This window comes from Siphateles boraxobius, unplaced genomic scaffold (assembly GCF_051911475.1).
Source record: "Siphateles boraxobius isolate OS27281-9 unplaced genomic scaffold, OSU_SipBor_1 41, whole genome shotgun sequence".
NCBI lineage: Eukaryota > Metazoa > Chordata > Actinopteri > Cypriniformes > Leuciscidae > Siphateles > Siphateles boraxobius.
In genome coordinates, this window is record NW_027509042.1 from 24,253,764 (window position 1) to 24,275,569 (window position 21,806).

Below are 21,806 nucleotides of genomic sequence, written 5' to 3' on the forward strand. Positions count from 1 at the left end.
AGAGGTTGGGTGTGGCAAATGACCCAAAGCACAAAAAAAAGGGGTTGAAAAAGTCCTGACCTTAAGGCTTTGTTTACGTTGTCCACCCTGCACTGTGATTTATTCTATTAAAATTATGAAAATTACAACTGTTTGTGCGTTATTAGTTAACCCTTTAGAACCTGCATCTAAAATAGGTTGTTTTCACAATGTTTTTTTTACTTTAAAATTATAACCCAGTGTGCCTATTTGAAGTACAAGGTGTCATTTTTTTTGTGTAATGAGTTTGTAAATTGAAGTTCTAAACATACGGGAATAAGTGGGAATAAATTCTACTTGATTTTGTTTTGAAAAAATAAGAAAACTCATGAATGGAATGATCTTACACTTCAAACTTGAAAAATCTACTTTAATACATTTATACAAGTCTTTTTTTGTGACGTTTGGTTGCACAGTTTTCACTCAGGAGCCTTTTTTAAACCCCAGTTTTCCATGCATTTTTAAAATCCAGTCACTCAAATGTTGTGCTTTTTGAAGCAGTTCCTATCTAATTGCAAGCATAGGCCCACATCACACTCCTGCCACTTCCATGGGGTGCTTATTTTGCACCATATAGACCTACAACAACACCGACCCATACTTGCCCTCTGCGATAGGTCCTGAATGTCATACAGGAACAGGCAGATGATCACATCATCTCTTTTACCCCTTTTCCACCAAAAAAGAACTGTTTTGGAACTGGTGCTGGTTCAAAGTTGGTTCGGAGTTGGTTCAACTTGCGAACCTTCTCAGAACCGGTTTGTTTTTCCACTGACTAGAGCGCCCAGCGAACGATGTCGTTACGTCACCGTGTACGTTGCTATACGTTTCAGCTAGAAACGCTTGCAAGTACAACATTACTTTGGGATAATCGTGTACCAAGAAGGCTTTAAAAACAATTGAAATATGTAAGCCTTTTAATCTTTTCCTTTGATATGTAATCTTTTCTGATTAGTTATGTACCCCTGTCTTGTGTCTTTTTTTCTTTCTGTTTATTTGTTCTATATTGTGACTGTTTTCTTCTTTGCTTACAGAATGTTTTCATTTAAAAAAAAAATTTAATAAAAAAAAGCTAGAAACGCTTGCGCCAACTTCAAGCATAACAAGTACAATGGCGGACTACATCGTGTTTCTGCAAATGTTTCTCCTGGCTTTGCGGTCAGAAAAGATGTATAGAACACATCTAAACCCGCCCCCAGCCCCCGCCGTAAGCATGACGTGGTAAAAGAACGAGTCTCTGGTTAGAGAACTGGACTCTGGTCCAGTCCAGCAAAGAGTTGGTGCCGCTTTGAAACCAGTTTTCCTGGCCGAGAACCGGTTCTTTGGCTTTCGAAACACAAAGAACTGGTTCGTGCGCAGGCACCGGCTCCGAACCGCCTCTCAAAATGCTTCGGTGGAAAAGGGGTATTTGGGGCTGCCATCCAGGGGCACGCCTGTGAGCTGAGCAGCCAGCAGCTCCTGAAAGTTTTGTCCAGTCCATGGGCTTCTCATGTTGGATGGCACAAAGCCCTTTGTGTAAAATGAAGATGTTGGTCACTGTAGTGCTGGAAAATGGGCATGTACCACTACTGTTTTTTTGGTGGAGGTACCACCAGCTCTTCCTTCTCGATAAATCCCATTTGGTGCAGGTGTTGAAAGAGGAGAGGGCTTGTGTAGAAAGTAAATCACATAGCCTGACCACAGGTAGTCTAGGTTCACCAGTATGTCTGATTGTATTTTTCTGTAATTGTGGGTTAAATTAAGATTAAGTAATCAAAGCAGAAATCCAGATGTTTTCAAAGCGTTTACAAACATACTTGCCACTATTATATGTGGGCATATAATTATGATTTGTCCTTATATCAATTTAGTAAAAAAACTTGTAATGATGGTTTCTCTGTTTGGGCTAAATAAAATCAAGAGCATTTAAGAGCAAACCTTTAAAATTACAAATATCGAATATGTTATTGAATATACAGTATATCGTTTAGCCCTACTTCAAATTTGTCCAACCACATTACGGACAATATATTTTTACATTTATTGTAAGGTTGAGTAAATAAAACCTGAAATAAATTTTTATCTGTGCCAAAGAATAGAGTATTATTAATTGTTCTTGGCTTGCCATTAATAATAAATTGATAAGAACTAAAGATCACAGTATCTTTATATAATTCCTAGGTGGGACTGTATTAGCGCAAATTTCTGGAGCAGATGGTTATGTTTTATGAACAGCTGGATGAATCGGCTTTGAAAAATTCCGGCACACAAAGGGTGTGGAATATTTATAAAGCCGTTCAGTGTCCCCCTCCACAAAATGCACCGAGGTAATGGGCCACTGCAATTTCCTATCTTCTAACTCTGGACCTCTGCCAAGAGGTAATGTGAATGGCAATCCCTCAAACGCCTGTGTTCTGATTGGCCAGCAAAAGTAGGGAAGAGATTACCAGCCAATGGGAGGTGTTTTGGGTAAATCAGGACAGCTGACTAGCAACTAAGCATTAGTCTGGCCATACCATTATGGCTCTCTGCCAGTGCGTTTTTCTCGTATAATGCACTATTGTCACTTGCAGTCTTCCTGTCTCACTGATTGACAAATTTTCCATTACAAACTGGCAACACAACAGGACACGCTTTCCATTATTTTGGTATATTATTTTGCTGTTCATGGAGTAATGCCTCATTTGGGACCTTTATGTTTGCATTGTCAATGGAATGAGATCTTGTGTGTTGTTGGGTAGAAAATGTGTTCGGATTTGGGGTGTGATAGATTGTGCAATCTTACATTTGGAAAGATAAGAATCCTCTGTTCATAAGTCATGAATGATACAGTGCAGTAGTGAGATCAAAATTCTGGAACTGACAAAATATAGTTGGTGCCCTGTAGCACAATCAATTTGCCAAATAGATGCGCAGTCAGAGTGTTTGACGTTATTTTGTATTGGATTTTTATCACTGTAGTATGGAACTGAACTAGACTCACTGTAGAGACTGGTGTCTTCAGGTTGGCCTTGGATGTTATCATTGCTTGAATTGGTCTCAGTCTCATAAACCATTACCAGCTTTCAGATACAGTAAATAAAGGATTGATTAATACTTGCCCTAGGCCCTACCTCCACTTCCTAATTTAGATGATTTTTCTCTGGATGAATGAGTAATAAGATTTGGGAATCATAGTTTTTTCACTGTCCTATTCTTGCAGGTGCTATACTCCATAAGAGTGTCTTTGCTTTCATTTTGAGCTCTTGCATGTCAATTAGTAAACATTCACCTGTGTTTCTTCTAGCTGAGAGAAGCTGAACATCACAAGGAGAGAACCATTTGATGGAAGAAAATAAAAATAAAAAGCAAGAAGTAGAGACAAAGAAGAATACTGCAGAAAAAACGGTCAGTTTATTTTAATTCTGTTAAAAGCAAAGAAAGGTAAATGGAGAAAAAAAACTACTCACTGTTTAGCCAAATATGCAGATTATTCTTTTTATAAGGACAATATCTGATGGATGTCTGACATAAACATTGTGTATTATATTGCTTAAATTAAATGTAAACCACCAGTCATTTTTAAATGCTACAAGTGAATTAAGCAATGATGTACAAAATGAAATAATATGACTGTCACATGTGGTTGCAGAAAACGCACAACGCACGGAAATGTCAGAGAAATCTTTTATTAACACTTAAACTAAGACTATTCAGGAGATCGCAGAGAAACACTGGAGAAAACAACCACTACACATAAATGAGAACAAACAAAGAACCGAGGGAACTAGGCTTAAATACATGGGGAGAGATAATTCACTACAACAGAAACAGGTGCGGGATTAATTAACAACCAAGGATATTAACGAGAGAACAGAACTCAGTCAAGGCAGAACAGGGAAGAGATTGAAAACTTAGGGTTTGTTTACTCAACAACGATGTACTAAAAACAGACAACAAAATTGTCAAAATGATCCCTGTTAACACTGATCTGTAAAAATGACTAAAAAGGCTGTATTATGCATGCCAGGCCAGTAGATGTCACTTCGTCAAGAAACACCCGACAAAAACGTAATACGCATGCGTAAACGCGTAACACGCATGTGCATGATGTCACTGTTTTCACAAATTCACGTTTTTGTAGTTTACAAGGAAACGGTAAAGGCATCGTTTTCAAAACCTTGCACTTTAAAACCCATTTCTAAAACCTTTAACTTTAAAACCTGTTTTCAAAAGCTTGCATTTTCAGGCCCCCACAACTGCGTTGTTGTGTAAATGAATGGCCAAAATGCATAAAAAGTTTTGGTAACAATTTCGTTTAGGGTCCAATTCATACTATTGACTAGTGTCTTATTAGCATGCATATTTCTTGGATATTGGCTGTTTATCAGTACTTATTATTGTCTTATGCTGCATGATAGGGATGCTCCGATTGATCGGACGCCGATCATGATCGGCCGATATTGGCTAAAAATAGATTGATCGGCGAACCCCAAAAGCGCCGATCAAAAAAGCCGATCACGTGACGTAAATTACTCGCGCAACTTTTTCCCACCAGCATTCGTGGCGCACGGGCACACAACAGCAGAGTGGAGCTTGGCAGTGGCAACATGAGTTCTCCTTCACCGGAACGAAAAGGGAGTCTCCCAACAGATTGAAGCGCGCGTCCGAATGAAGACCGTGCACCGCGCGAGCCACAACAGAATGCGGTATCTGCGCCACTGATCGCTGCGGCAACGAGCACTTTGATCACTTGATAAAAAAAAATATTTCAGCGCTAGATCGCCTCTTATTTAACAAATGAACAAAATGAATGCTCCGAGTTAACTGGAGATGTTTTTATTTATTTGTATTGGTACATTCGTGCCGCGAGATGTTTCAAAAGTGGTGGTGGTATTTTATTTTTTTTGATCTGACGTAGTTGGTTCCTCAACTACATCAGATTCAGATTCAGATTATTTTATTTAATGCCATGTCAGCATTCAAAGCTATTTTCATGGCAAAAATTCAATTATAAAAATACAAATATCATATAAATACAATAAAACAAAACAAAACAAGAAGTAATTTTATACAACGTATATTTTTAAGTGAACGTATGATAATCCAAAACCTTTTCAGGCATAATCTCATTAAATATGTCCTTTAATGAAGTAACTTCATAAAAGAGCATTCTGCTCAACTACATCAGACGTTCATAATAATAACAGAAAAAAACTTGCCATAGTTTTGTCCTTTTATCAGTAGCCAGTTTTGGTGTAACAAGTTGTACATTTTGTTGCCAATTAGTAAATGTAGTGGGTGTATTAAGAGGCTACAATTTCCAAAGTGTAACTTGATCCCCTCCCATTAGGCTGATCTGATGTATGTTGGTCTGCCTGACCCCTCTTTGTTTGGAATAATTTAATGTTACTCTGCCTTATTTGGGAAAGCTGGCCTACAGTAGCCTTAAGACATCTCATTTTCTAAATACAATTAAATAAACACATTTCGACAAATGGTGCAAACTCTGCTAGATTATAGATAAAAGATTCCCATTCCCCTGCCATTCTGTGATTCGGTGATCGGCCCCAAAAATGCTGATCGGAGCATCTCTACTGCATGACCATATTCTACATCCCTTAATCCAACCCTATAACTAAATGACTACATTAAAAACTATTAATAAGCAGTAATTAGGAGTTTATTGTTAATAGTAAGTTGATACTAATTGGACCCTAATCTAAAGTGTAACCAAAGTTTTCAGTTGAAAACAGTGTTGTGTAAACATAGGGCCTACCCTAAACCAAATCAACATACACGTTACAATTACATTTAACATACAACAGTTAGTTATTTGCATGAGATTAATATTAGATGTCGGCATGGATATCAATTATCAAATACTGACTTCTGATTAAAAAAAACCTGATAATCTATTAACCGATATACTACAGATATATTGCGCATTCCTACAGATTTTAATATCAGTTACAGCTGATTTAATTTTTGGTTTAAGGATTTTTCATCTCTCAATGTTTTTTTGTTTTTTTTCATATCAAGATTCTTTAATCGGTGTTTGAATCAGTAGTTAGATGTTCTGGGATTCAGCAAATGCACATTAAATACATCTTCATTGAACCTTTCAGATGAGTGTTCTGGAGTTGTTGTTCTGTACTTAAAAGGGCAGAAAGAAAAGAACAGTCTTTATAACAGTTCTGGAATAGCACCAGGGAATGTAAACTAGCACTCTGGCCTTGGTTCCTTCTCTTACTCCTCTTCCCCTCAGCCTCCTCTCTGACAGAGTGCTGTTTGTAGTCTGTTTCCACTCGATTAGCAGGCTACTGTTTGTGCCAATATGATTCGCTCCAGGCCCCTTCTGGGCCTCTTGTCAAGATTTTGAGGCGGGTTTTAAGACTGGAAGTGGAGTTTTGTTTTTGGTTTGTGCTTCAATAAGTCATACTGTTATTCTGGGCTAGGTATAATTTTGAACCTCCATCAAGACTGAATTAGAGAGCCCTCTACTCAAAGAGGTGAAGTCTCAGAATTTTTGATTAGTTATGCATTTTAGCAAGATATGAGGTGTTATATCTCTACCAATTTTGATACCACAAGTATGCTGTTGAATGTATTATATAAAAAGCTATATAAAACTATACATATTAAATGTAAATTCCAATTCCAATTTTTAACATGACCTGTCAGTCAGACAGCACTTAGATAGCAAATCGAGTCTGGATTCAGTACTACGGATACGCCAGAATGTCTGGTAGTGCTAATTTTGCTTTAAATTAGTGTCAGTTTTATTGCTAAAGCACCAGTACATTTGATGTACCATACAAACTTTATAGTACTAATTGTGTTAAATAAAGGATGTTCGTAGTATGGTAGTAACAAATACTCAAACAACAAAACAGGAAAACACTCCAGATTTGCATAGTGATCATGTCCATAGTTTTGAGCTTGACAATAATAGGTGCTTTAAAATAATGCATCCTTTTTAGTCCATCCTTTTAATCATTTATAACTGTAGTGATACTTTGCTGATATTTATGTATGCTTTCATGTATAAACACATTTTTTGACGGCAAAGAAAATATGTACAAGACCTAAATTAATTACACTATTGGAATATATAATTTATTATAATACATTTTTTTAGTAAATTTCAGGTCAGCCTGCTACAAAAGTATGGTATGAATATTCATTATACTATGTACTTGTTCAGTGTAGTAGTTGTATTTGCAGAGAAATAGGCTATATCATGGCTTTTGCTGAAAATGCTTCTCTTGCTTTCATTTACAGGTTACTGAACAGAAAACCAAAGGTAAGTGCATATTTTAAGTCCTTTTAGCCTATGAAAATAAAATGTAATAATTCAACAGAATAGTAATGTAATTCAGCTAATATTTAATGCAATTCATGTGTAGTAAGGTCAAAAAATATCTTCCTCATTAGTCTGAAGATAGCTTTTTTCGCTCTGATTTCATGCCTGTGCAGGCTAATGCTTGGTGACACATGCATTATTTCATTAGCATATGTTCACTGGGGTGTTAGGAATCCCAGACAGGTAATACCGGGATGGGAGATATTTCTCAGCATCAACGGCTTGCAGAATTTAATTTATGGACTGGTTATTAGTTTGTTTTTCTGTGCAGTCTTTCTTGTTTTTTAATTGTTTCTTGCTTAGTGCCAACTTCAGGTGTGATTGCATTACTAATATTTTTGGCGGCAAAATGGTCCATTGTCTCCACTTGACTGCATCTTTACTTTGATACTGTAGTCCCAAAGTTCTGAGGTGGTATTGGATGGTTAAATTGGATGGTAATCTATGGAATTGGATAGTAATGCTGTCTTGACAACATTAGAAGTATATTAACCACATACAACTGTTTTGTGATTATTGCTGTTGTAAATATTGGTGCACTCCAGATGTAACCGATGATGGACATTCATGAAGTGTTACTCATTGCTTCTAGGGATGGATAAACATCATCCCTTTGTGGTGTTTGAATGTTTCGTGTGTCCGTATTTATAGATTTTGGATATTTGGTGTGCCTTTCACAGTGCTGGTATGATAATTCAGCCTTGTCTGCAGTGCTCTCCTCTCTCCTGAGACATTGATCTGTTTGCTTCATGCATATTTACATGAATGTTGAAGATGATTAACTCTGTTAGAGATGGGTTAACAGACTAAAAATAAATATAAATTGTTATCAGGGGTTGCTATTGTTTTACATGTTGAGGTGGTGAAGGAAGATTCGCCTTCGATCAGGAAATTGAGATGAGAAACAAAGCCCCCTTTAACTCTCCTCAATGACATCTGTTGGCACCAGTTGGCATGTTTGAGCTATCCCTGTGCTTTTAAACATTCAGACCGATTTAAAAAGATGCATCTCCTCATAACATGGACATTCATTTACTGTGTAATTAAAAGTGGCTTTTTGCAAAGGTCACCAATATCTTAGTGCAGCACAGCAAGGCCAAAATAATACAGAGTTCAGACTGAGGCATTTTCTGCCCCAATTATGCCCAGCTAGGGTGGAAATTACCTGCAGCCAGTTGACTTGTCAAATGATAGCAGCATCAATTCTCTGCCTGATAAACTGTAATTCTTGATGCAATTAATTTACAATTTCACATCCAATTAATTGCATCAACACTCAACCATAAGGCTGATTTTTATGAATTGTGATCTGCAGTAATTAGCGGCTAATTTGCCTAAGCAGAAAGGAAGGACGGTCTTCAAATGTGACATTCATAAATATTCATTAATCATGAAAGTTTAGACTATTATGTTGATTTATTCTGCAGCACATTAATCAGTTTAGAGGACAGTTTATGATAAATATCAGTTTATTTATCATATTTAATTGTATTGTCGTGCATAACAACATTGCGACTGGTAATTAATTAATTCAAACTCCTGATCCAGAAATGACTATATGATTATGCAAATTAACAAAGGCCATGCTCATTTTCATCACCCTCAAGAGTCCATGTCAGCTTAATGATTATATATTTAGAAGATTAATATATATATATATATATATATATATATATATATATATATATATATATATAATATGTAATATAAATATGTGAAAAATTACCATTAAAGGGAAAGTGTCAGAAATAATCTTTTAGTTTTAGAGCAGTGGCATTCAAATGGTGGACCACGGTTTGGTTCCATCCGGACCGCGGGACATAATTGCACCATTTTACCGTTTCTACAGTTTAAAGTGAGCAGCAAGTCAAAATAACTGAGCGGTTCACACCAAAGGTGCTCAGGGCCATTGTGGTAATGATATTTCCCTCTACATTCTCTAATATTTTTTATCTAAAGCCAAACGTGCTTCATTCAAACTCTTTTCGCTCCATGCACGATGCTTCTCTCTCCTGCTAATCACGTAAAGCGCCACACTAAGAGCTGCAGATGACGCAGTTGTTTTAATAACAGTAGCAGGAACACGGTAAGCAGAAAAATAGATACTTTTGATAAACATTGCAGAAAACGAGAGTGGATCAAATAGGCCTTCAATTATTCGTATCTGTCATACAGATGACTCCGATCTATTCGTTTATCTAAACCAGGTTTGTGACAACAAGTTAACGCATAGCGCCTTTAGACTTTTTGTTTTTTCCCATACATTTATCATTATTGCATTTAGCATATGTGGAGTGTTGTCAAAGGATTTTGGAAGTTTATTTTTATTTTTATTGTAAACCTTCCCCTGGTTCTCTTAATATTGCCAATTAGTATAGCAATAAGAACCCAATTCCAAAAAAACGCAAACTACCAATTAGCATCTGGTTAAAGACATACTTTTTTTTGGATGGTACATAATAACGCAGATGTCATCTTCGCCATCTTGACAAAGCGTCACTCCCGAATAAACGAAATGGGCAAAGAGGCGGTATTAGCTGAGGTGACGTGATGGCTAACATACAGCGGACAAGCGGCTAGTGTTTACAGCAGTCAAGTCAAGTCAAGTCATCCTCATTTATATAGCGCTTTTAACAATGTAGATTGTTTCAAAGCAGCTTTACAGAGATAAACATATAATTTAAGGTAACAGAGATTGGTTTGGTTTTATAGTGGTTCTTGAAAAATGTTTTTTCCAGCTAAAGTTAGTTTTGATTGATTCACTTCCGTCTAAATGATCATTTGTTATTAAATTAGGGGCGCTGATGGCGTTCACATCCGCATTAAGAATTGATTCTATAGTTATGTGCGTTTGAATATATGTGCGCAGGTTTGTAATTCCCGTACAAACCATGCCTAAACAAACTACTTGTCTTGTCTATAAATTTTGATTCAGAATTTTATTTTATCTTATCACTTTTGGGTAGATGCGCGAAACGAAAAATTCCACAACGCTTTATCTGTAGAGTGGTATAGGGATCCTCCATAGGGAGAGGCTAGTTGGCACTTCAGCACTGCATTGTCATCAAGTCCAGGCGAAAGTCCTTCGTCAGATCTGGAAATGGCCTGGATTCGGCAGGCTGCGGGAAAACCTTGGGATAAACAAAGACATTAAAATTAGCGTAGATGCCATTCTTCTTATGATGTAACGAGTACATTTTTATTTAAGGGAAGTGTTCCCAGTTCCGGCTGACCTAATCTAAGCAGCCTAATATTGAATTATAGAAGTCTATAGAGTGTTATGTGAATGCTAGGTCAAAGAGATGTGTTTTTAGTCTAGCTTTGAACTGACAGACTGTGCCTGCTTCCCGGACAATGTTAGGAAGATTGTTCCAAAATTTTGGTGCTAAATAGGAAAAGGATCTACCGCCAGCAGTCGATTTAGATATTCTAGGTATTATCAACTGGCCAGAACTTTGAGATTGCAATAGACGTGAAGGACTATAATGTGTTAAGAGCTCGCTCAAGTACTGGGGAGCTAAACCATTTAGTTCTTTGTAAGTAATCAGCAATATTTTAAAATTTATACAATGTTAAATAGGGAGCCAATGCAGTGTTGACAGAACCGGGCTAATATGGTCGTACTTCCTGGTTCTGGTAAGTACTCTAGCGGCTGCGTTTTGAACTAGCTGTAGTTTGTTTATTAAGCGTGCAGGGCAACCACCCAGTAGAGCATTACAATAATCTAGCCTTGATGTCATGAACGCATGAACTAGTTGTTCCGCATTTGTCAATGAGAGCATATGGCGTAATTTAGATATATTTTTAAGATGGAAAAATGCGGTTTTACAGACACTAGACACATGACTTTCAAATGAAAGATTGGTATCAAAGAGCACACCCAGGTTCCTAACTGACGACGAAGACTTAACAGATCAGCCATCAAGTGTTAGACGGTATTCTAGGTTATTAAGTGTGGAAGTTTTTTGTATAATTAGTTTTACAATAATTAGAATCTCTGTTTTTTCAGAATTAGGTAGTAGGAAATTACTAGTCATCCAATTTTTGATATCAACTATGCATTCTGATAATTTTTTGAATTGGTGAGTTTCGTTAGGTTTAGAAGAAATATAGAGCTGAGTATCATCAGCATAACTGTGAAAGCTAATTCCATGTTTCCTAATGATATCTCCTAAAGGTAGCATGCACAGAGTGAACAGCAGCGGTCCTAGTACTGAGCCTTGTGGTACGCCATACTGAACTTGTGATCGATAAGACATCTCTTCATTTACTGCTACAAACTGATAGCGGTCAGATAAATATGATTTAAACCATGCTAATGCAATTCCACTAATGCCAACATAGTTTTCTAGTCTATTTAAGAGAATGTTGTGGTCAATGGTGTCAAATGCAGCACTAAGATCAAGTCACACTAATAGAGAGATGCAACCACGATCGGATGATAAGAGCAAATCATTTGTGACTCTAATGAGAGCTGTCTCAGTGCTATGGTGCGGTCTAAATCCTGACTGGAAATCCTTGGAGATACCATTTCTTTAAAGAAAGGAACATAGTTGTGAGGATACTGCCTTTTCTAGTATCTTCGACAGAAAAGGGAGATTTGAGATCGGCCTGTAATTGACTAATTCTGTAGTATCCAGTTGCGTTTTTTTTAACAAGCGGTTTAATCATAGCCAGCTTAAATGTTTTTGGTACGTATCCTAGAGACAAAGACTAATTAATTATGTTAAGAAGAGGATCTATGATTTCTGGAAGCATCTCTTTCAGTAGTTTAGTCGGTATAGGGTCTAACATACATGTTGTCGATTTAGATGAATTAACGAGTTTGCAAAATTCTTCCTCTCCTATGGCAACAAATGAATAAAATTTTACCTCAGGGAGACTATAATGCACTACCTGATGTGATGCTGTAGTAGACGGTTGCATAGTTATAATTTTGTCCCTAATATTATCAATCTTATTAGTGAAGAAGTTCATAAAGTCCTTACTGCTGTGTTTCTTGGAAACTTCTGGGCTTGAAGCTTTCTTTTTCGTTAGTGTAACCACTTTTTCAAATAAATACCTTGGATTATGTTTATTTTCTTTTAATAGGGTTGAAAAATAAGCAGATCTAGCAGCTTTTAAAGCCTCTCTGTAAGCAATCAAGCTCTCCTTCCATGAAATCCGAAATACCTCTAATTTTGTTTTCTTCCAGTTGCGCTCCATTTTTCTGGCTGCTCTCTTAAGGGCCCGGTTGTGCTCGTTGTACCACGGCGTTGGACTATTTTCTTTAATCTTCTTTAAGCGCAACGGAGCAACTGTGTCTAAAGTGCTGGAAAGGAGAGAGTTAAAAGTTTTTGTTGCAATATCAAGTTCTTCTAAGCTATCTGGGATGCTGAGACGATGAAACTGATTAGGAAGATTATTGATAAAGCAATCTTTAGTGGCAGAAGTGATTGGTCTAACATACTTGTAACACAGAGTTGGCTTTGCAGCCTTGGCCAAATGTAATTTACATGAGACTAGATAATGATCTGAGATGTCGACGCTCTGCTGCAGAATTTCAACAGCATCAACATTGATTCAATGTGATAATATTAGATCTAGAGTATGAGTATTTGACAATGAGAAGGTCCTGACACGTGTTGTCTAGCTCCAATAGAGTTAAGAATGTCTTTAAATGCCAATCCCATTGCATCTTTTCCATTATCTACATGTATATTAAAATCACCAACAATTAGGACTTTATCTCCAGTCCATACTAATTCTGATAGAAAGTCAGCAAATTCTTTGATAAAATATTTATGGTGCCCTGGTGGCCTGTATACAGTTGCCAGCAGAATTCTCAAACTTGATTTATCGTTTACATTATATATTTTTACATTAAGCACCAACACTTCAAAAGAAGTATATTTAAAACTAGATTTTTTAGTGGTTTTGAAAACATTACTATAAATTACAGCAACACCTCCCCCTTTGCCTTTCAGGCGAGGTTCATGTTTATAACAGTAATCATGGGGGGTGGACACATTTAAAGTAATGTAATCGTCTGGTTTTAGCCAGGTTTGTCATACACAGCACATCTAGGTTATAATCTGAAATCATATCATTAACTATGAGCGCTTTTGAAGTAAGGGATCGAATATTCAGCAACCCAAGCTTTATCGTTTGCTCATCTGTATTATATCTATTTTTTATTTGTTGAATATCAATTACATTTTTAACCTTAGATCGGTTTGGACGTTTTTTGTTTTTCCAAATTCGGGGAACAGACACAGTCTCTATATGATGATATCTAGGTGAAAGAGGCTCTATGTTATGGGATTTATCTGACCTTGGTGACGCGAGGCCGCTAGCAAATGGTCGGTTTAGCCAGTTTGTCTGCTTCCTGACCTGAGCCCCAGATTGCCATGTTTTGTCTCTAAGACTATGAGCCAAATTACTAGAGAGAAGAGCAGCACCATCCCAGGAGGGATGAATACCATCTCTTTTCAACAGGTCAGGTTTGCCCCAAAAACTTCTCCAATTGTCTATGAATTCTATATTATTTTGCGGACACCACTTAGACAGCCAGCCATTGAGTGATGAGCCATTGAGTAATGAGCAGTGGCAATCCACCTGTCACTCAAGAGGCCACGCCCTTAATTTTGGAGAACTTTACTGCTTAATATAATTTAAACGGTTTAGTTATAAAAAAAAATCACCCCCCTTACAGTTGTCATGAAGGGCAAAATTAGCTATATAGACCAAATCCCCTTTTTGTACCAGGCTGTAAACACATTTTTTTTCTGCTGTAAAATTGGGCATATTAACATGGGGGGTATATGGGATTGACTCTCTTTTGGAGCCTGTCTCTAGCGGCTAGTCGATGAATTGCAGTTTAAGTCACTTCTTTGTTGGATTCAATAGAGAGACCGGAAGGTTGCCGCTTGCCAAATATCAATAAATCGACTAGCGCAAACCTTAGTAAATCTCCTTACATGATTCATTTAAATTCTCTCCTCCCATAAGTTTTGCGTCTGAAAGGCAAAAAACATCCACGCTTTCTCAGCTCTAATTTTTTAACTGTGTGTCTTCAGTAAATTCTGACTGTAGTTTTTTTTAACGGTAAAGATGGTTTGCACTGACGCAAGCTGTTAGTAATCTGGCCCTAAAAGGCAGAAATTTCTAATACATTCCTTTCTTCTACTTAACAGGGCAGAACGTAAACAGACCTGATTGACTTGCCATAGAACAGTTAGGGATGCAACGAAATTTCAGCTGCATAATATAAAGAGAAAAAAGGCTGAAAATATGCCGCCCCGCCCCTTCGTGTTCAGCGATCAGGTTTCACTCTGGCTCAGCATGTTTTGTGACTTTGCGAGCTGCGCCGCTTCTGAAGATGCACAACTTCAAAGCAACTGCCCAGGATTCCTCTGTGTGTGCGCTGTGCTCTCCGCTCCGCTCGCACTTCCTGCGGCTCGTGTAAAGCCCCGCTCAGCGCCGGAGACCGCCACCTGATCTGCACTCTCTGCCTGGGCCTGGAACACGTTCGTGGGCTGCGAGCTCTGTGAGGAGCTTCCGCTGTCGACCCTGCGGGCTCGACTAGAAGCATTCAACACCACAGCGGTCACTCTGCCTCCTGTGGGACCGCGCAGAAAGAAGCGCCGTTCCCTGAGACAGCCGGAACCTGTGGCCACAGCGACGCGCTCGCCGGAGAACCTCCCTCGAGCCTCGCTCTCGCCTTCCCCACCTCTCCTCACCGACTCGCAGCTGCCGCTTACGAGCCTCACTGCCGTCACTTCGGAGGATGAGTCCGTGGGACATGTCACAAAAGACTGCTGCTCTATCCTGGCATCAGACAGCGAGGAATGGTCGTTTCACTCCGCCTCCTCGTCAATCCAGGAATCCGCCCGTACCCGCGCTGGAGCTGACGCGGAACTTATGCGCCTGCTGACGCAAGCGGTTGACCGTCTCGGGCTCGAGTGGTCGCTGCCGAAGGAACCCGCGCTGAACAGGCTCGACGGCTGCTTCCTTCAAAGTCGCCGCCGCGCAGTTTCAGAAACCAGGCCCGCTCCATTCCTGCCGGAATTTCATGCGGAGCTGACGAAGTCGTGGAATTCACCGTTTTCTGCTAGACTTAAGTCACAGGCCTCCACGTCGCTCTCCCGAGTGGACGGCGCCGCCGAGAAAGGGTACACAGCGATTCCCCCTGTGGAAGAGGCGGTCGCAGCGCACCTTTGCCCGCCCTCCGCGAGATGGCGGTCACGGTCAGCCCTCCCGTCTAAAGCCTGCAGAGCCACTTCCGCCTTGGTCGGCCGCGCTTATGCCGCCTCCGGCCAGGCCGCGTCTGCTCTACACTCGATGGCTGTGCTTCAGATCCTGCAAGCCGACCTCCTCCGTGAATGGGATGAGAAGGGCCGGGACCCAGCTGCGGTTACGGATTTGAGAAGCGCTACGGATCTCTCTCTCCGCGCCACCAAAGCCGCAGCCCAAGCCATCGGACGAGCCATGGCCGCGTTAACCGTGACGGAGAGGCACCTCTGGTTAACGCTCGCGGATATGAGGGAAACTGAGCGAGCCACCTTTCTAAACGCGCCGCTTTCCCCCACTGGTCTCTTCGGCCCAGCGGTGAACGGGATCGTTGACCGCTTCTCTATGGTGCAAAAGACCACGCAGGCCATGAACCTCTTCCTGCCGCGGCGCTCGAGTTCCGCTACAGGCCGCTCTCGCGAGAGACAAAGCCAGCCTCCTGTGCGAACCAGCACCCAGCGTCCAGCACAGCCTCAGCATCAGCGGTGTCAGAATCTAGAAATCTCTGCAATCTGGCGGAACGCCTCCTTATTTGGTCACAGACGAACCTGCGCTCGCTGAGGGCGGCGCATGTGCCTGGCCATTTGAACGACGGCCCCAGACAGACTGTCCAGGGACAATGTTCCCCCAGGGGAATGGTCCCTGCACCCCCAAACGGTCCAGAAACTGTGGCGCCTATTCGGCAGAGCGGAAGTCGACCTGTTTGCGTCAAAAGACAACGCTCAGTGCCCGACGTTCTTCTCGAAGGACGAGGACGCGCTGGCCCAGGTTTGGCCCAGCCTCCCGCTATATGCTTTCCCTCCGGTCTCTCTGCTGCCACAGGTGATCAAGAGGATCAGGGAAACGCACCACTCGGTGCTCCTCATAGCCCCGCGTTGGGAGAATCAGACTTGGTTCCCGGAACTGGCACGGCTGTCACATACAGCTCCGTGGCCGATTCCGGTGAGGGCAGATCTCTTCTCTCAAGCTCGCGGCACGATCTGGCATCCCCATCCAGAGCGCTGGTCTCTGCATGCATGGTTGATCAACGGGTACTCGTTGCCCTGCCAGAAGGAGTGATGAACACGATCACGCAGTCTAGAGCCCCTTCCACGAGAAGGCTCTACGCGTCTAAATGGTCGGTGTTCTCTGGATGGTGCACCGACAGAGGTCTGGACCCGCGGACATGCGGGGTGGCGCATCTGCTCACCTTCCTACAAGAGCTGTTGGATAAGGGAAGATCCCCATCCACGCTCAAAGTATACGTGGCGGCCGTAGCAGCATTCGCGGAATCGACGCACGGCCAGTCACTGGAAGACATGAGTTGGTCATCCGCTTCCTTAGAGGAGCTAGAAGGATGATTCCGCCGCGCCCCCCGTCGGTTCCCATGTGGGATCTTTCACTGGTCCTCGAGGCCCTGAAAGCTTTTCCATTTGAACCACTAGACTCCGTGGAGTTGAAATATCTATCACTAAAGACCGTTTTTCTGACTGCACTGTCGTCAGTAAAACGTGTAGGGGATCTGCACGCGCTGTCTGTCAGCGCGTCGTGTCTTGAGTTCGGACCAAATGACTCTGAAGTCATCCTCAGACCTAGACATGCTTATGTCCCTAAAGTGATGGGCACTCCATTCAGAGCGCAAGTTATTTCGCTGTCAGCTCTCCCAGCATCTGACAGCGAAAGTGATGTGAATCTCCTCTGCCCTGTCAGAGCGCTGAGGTTTTACATTACGCGCTCCGCCTCCTTCAGGCGTTCGGAACAGCTTTTCGTTTCGTTTGGTGGGCGCGCCAAGGGGCTTGCCTCCTCGAAACAGAGCCTGTCCAGATGGATAGTGGACGCTATAGCGGCAGCTTACGCGTCAAAAGGTCTGCAATGCCCTCTGGGCATCAGGGCTCATTCCACGAGAGGTGTGGCCTCGTCGTGGGCATGGTCCAGTGGAATTTCTATCCATGACATATGTGTAGCGGCGGGCTGGGGCTCCCCGTCTACCTTTGTCAGGTTTTATAACCTAGAAGTTCCTGCCTTGCAGGCTAAACTATTGTCAGTTTGAAAAAGAGGTGTATTCTGCCCAGATCTCCTGCTCAGATCACGTTCATGACTCAGCTCTCCTGATTGAGCTGCACTAGTAGGGTATGTGCCATATGACTATACAGACCGGCGCGCTGCTCTGTATTCCCTATGTGTGCTTATGTACAAGTGATGGCCCGCGTGGCTGGCCACCTTATTTTTTCCACTTATGGGGTTCCCCTCAAGCTCGGGGTTCTCATGTGGATGCATGGCGCGCACGGCGTTGACAAAGTGTTCCCGTAGCGTAAGCTAAACTTACGCAATACGAGAGAACCTCTCGTAAGAGAACGATACTCTGTTACTAACATAACCTCGGTTCTCTCTAGAGAGGGAACGAGTATTGCGTAACCGGCCGTGCTCGCGCCACGAGCGACTTCGCTTCAGTCGTCGAAAAACCAGAGAATTCAGCCTACAGCCCCTATTTTATATGCTAAGCCACGCCTATCTGGCGGGCTGTGACGCTATAAAGGCGCGGGCGCCCCTCATTGGGCGTGACGTCACGCCGGGCGCACTGGTAGGCTGCAGCAGTTGCCCGCAGGGCAGCCAATGAGCACGCGAGATGGCCTGCTCTTGGTCTGCTAGCTGCTGCACTGCGTTGACAAGTTATACAAAATTAAGGATAATTTTTGGCTTCAGTATCTCGAGAAGATGAATCTTTCCCGTAGCGTAAGCTAAACTTACGCAATACTCGTTCCCTCCCTAGAGAGAACCGAGGTTACGTTAGTAACCGAGTATCGTTATAGTTGAACACTGTCATTAAAACTCTATAACCGCCAAAACCGTGGTATTAAAATATTTTTTACAAACATTTTTTATCATAGAGAATGTTTAAATAGTAATATCAGCTTACGAGGGAAACGGAGGCGGAGTTAGTGGTGCTTCGGAGGCTGCTGCAGGAGATGATTCGGGAGAGGTCTGTGCCCCTTTACCGATCAGAGTGTGCGCTGACACGGAGTAAAGCCTTGTTTTTACTCTACTCGTCCGCACGAGCGCGAAGATGCGCGCGGCAAAAATGTTGGGTGCGCAAGACCGGCAAGACCCCATTTCGCTTGGCTGTGTGCACGGCTTTTTTTGTAACAGCGCGCGCGGCGACGCATACAAGGTTGAACGACTTCAAGCCGAATCTGCCCGAGCATGTACGTCTCCCAGTTTGCGCGTCTAAATTGCAGTTCATTGCAAAGTTTTTTTTTTTGTTAAGGTTTTGTTTACTGTGTGTGATTTATTTAAAACAAAGCACGTTCATTGCAACATTTTTTTTTTGTTTTGTTAAGGATTTGTTTACTGTGTGTGATTAATTTAATGGAAAGCACATTCACTTCTAGTTGTCTTGCTGTTAATTTTAAATAAACGTAGAGCAAGTAGCTAATCAGTGTCTGCTCTTTTATTCAAACTAAGTTGTCCTATAACAGACAAAGGTCACAAGGCATTCACCCCCCCCCCCCCCCCTCTTTTGGCCCTTTTTTTACTATTTATTAACATTTTAAAAAATACAATATTATATTGTCCCTGATGATTTCACCCTTAACTTATATACAGTAATTAATTTTTTTTTTTTTTTTCAGATTTACTGAGGGTTCAGTTTTTTCTCCAGCTGCATTTTAAAGAGATTTCCATGTTGCCAGATTTGTTCTGGGATTAAGAACCGTATGTGTGCATACGTACATTTTTAAGTGAGAGAGATGGTGTTGTACAAGTAGATATATAATAACAAAGAACCGAAGATTGACAAAGGCAGGAAGAGATGGAATGAGAGAGGCCCCATAGCAAATTGCCTGTCTGAGATATTGCCAGTGTGAAAAGCTTGTGGTCCCAGTGTCCATCTGCTTCCTGTAATGAATTCACAAGCACTTTGAACAATAGGGACAATAAATGAGCCGAACAGGCTGTGGGGGATGGAGGAGAGAATGGAGAGAGGGAAAGGGTAGAGGAGGAGGGGAAATGTGCGAAGGAGAAGGGCACAGGAGAGAAAGAGGCAGGCAGAGACTGCATCCTGATTGGCTGGGAGCCTGGTCGATGGATAGGCACACTGACCAGAATGTAATAGATGTGCGTCACCAGTTTCAGGCAGCAGCCAGCAGCTCTGTTTTCAAATGACTCCAGGGGATCTCTGTATTCAGTTTACATCTGGAAAACATGAGTTCTTTGTTCAATTAGTCCGCATCTCCTGATCCCACACGATAACGGCGAATTATGCTCGAAGATTTTGTTTTATAAATGTGCAGAGATCTGCACAAGGCAATTTGATCAGGTTTATTTTTTGCCATTGTGTGAAATTCCAGTCCATTTAATTTCTTAAAGGAACACTCCACCGTTTTTTTGAAATAGGGCTTATTCACCGTCTCCACTACATTAAGATAGGTGGGCAAAAGCATTTTTGTCTCAGTGCATGCATTGTCTTAGTTTGGCAGCGCCGACGCTAGCTTAGCTTAGCATAATGAATGGAATCTTATGTTGTCAGGTAGCATGTCGTGAGTAAAAGTGATCAAAAAAAGAAAAGAAAAAAACCTAATTACTTCTTGCGGCCTGCGTATTCACAACGAGTACAAATAGCAATTCAGATTAAGACTAGGTGATTTCCTAGGCAGATATTGACTTGGGACTATATTAGGGTGAATCACAGGCGAAGCACTGCTACTTGGGCGCAGTCATTTCACGCAACACCTGAAATCCCCCAACTTCCGTCCACATAACGGCGTGAATAGTACCTGGCTATTTTTCCTACAGTAGACATAGTGAATGGCGATGAACATGACGGATTTTGTGAGAGGGTGACTTCTCAGACAGTCAAGATCCAGAACCATACCTCTACGAGCCAGAGTTTTCAAAAGAGGAGCTGCATGCTTTGGCTATAGAACGACAGGAGCGATCGCTCAACAGACTGAGGACGTGAGGATGAGAGCCAACATGAACTGCTGGTGTGAGTGTATGTCCTTTGCTTGTTCTCACAACCTTTTGCTATGCAGTCAATTACCATGTTTGCTGTAACTGTAGCTGTTACTTCTCAAACTCAGCACAATCCAAAAGCGAAGATACTCGGTGCAGGTCACGCCAGTATGTTGACGGATTTCAGGTGTTGCGTGATATCTCTGCGCCCAAGTAGCAGTGCTTTGTCTGTGCTTCCCCCCAATATAGTCCAAGTCAATATCTGCCTAGGAAATTGCCTAGTCTTCATCTGAATTGCTATTTGTACTCATTGTGAATACGCAGTCCACAAGAAGTAATTAGGGTTTTTGTTTTGTTTTGTTTTTTGTAGGGCTGAACGATTATGGAAAATAATCTAATTGCGATTTTTTTAACCAATATTTCGATTGCGATTTAATATGCGATTACTTTAAGTTCTTTACCTTCTGTATTAGTCGACAAAGAAAAGCAATAAATCATTGTACAGTAGGGATGGGAATCTTTAGGCAGCTCATGATCCGATCTAATTTTTTTCTTATTAATCTTAATAACACTTAAAATATGTATTTAATTACATGTGTAAATACATACTTTAAATTATATATATATATATATATATATATATATATATATATATATATATATATATATATATATATATATATATATAAACATTTAATTAAACCAATTACATGTTAAGAATTTTAAATGGGCTATAATCTAATATAGCTTCAAAATATAAAAGCTAGTAAATAAAGAGGAATAAAAAAAAAAAAACATTACAAGCAATAAACAAAGAGTGCTTTCAGTATTTAAAAGTAGGCTGTCTGAACGTTTTCCATTCAAGAGCTGGAGTGATTTTCCCCCTATACGATAAGCTGCATTCACACTAATGCACATATCTCTTTTGAAATTGTAAATGTGGTTTGGTTTAAGATATAACTGACCGTGTTTACATTAATTTCACGTCAAAAGCATTTTGAGATTTGCAAGTACATTTAACCAATGAGTAGCTCACAGCCGCATGCACGAGCACTCTTCACAAAGCGCGCGCAAGTATTTTAAAATGAAAGCAGCTTTCTCAGTGATTTTTATATTTTTAATATATAAGCCAACTGCATTCCAAAAGACATAAATAATGCCTTTGTGGAGCATTTGTAAGGAAAATTCCGGCGGCCAAGACCGCGCACAGCAAGAGTAACATTAAAGCGGCAAAACCTGTGCAATGAAGCCCGCGACTGTCCTT

General features: G+C 40.9%; 1 protein-coding gene across 2 annotated transcripts in view; it reads left to right on the top strand.

Annotated features, from left to right (window-relative positions):
• Positions 1-21,806, top strand: part of tnrc6c2 (trinucleotide repeat containing adaptor 6C2) — a 117,560-nt gene that overhangs the window by 18,828 nt on the left and 76,926 nt on the right. For both annotated transcript variants that reach the window (XM_077198991.1, XM_077198992.1), the window contains exons 2-3: positions 3,284-3,384; positions 7,261-7,282. In XM_077198991.1, coding sequence (XP_077055106.1) covers positions 3,322-3,384; positions 7,261-7,282 — 85 coding nt within the window. In that variant the 5' untranslated portion in view covers positions 3,284-3,321. The remainder of the gene's footprint in view (positions 1-3,283; positions 3,385-7,260; positions 7,283-21,806) is intronic.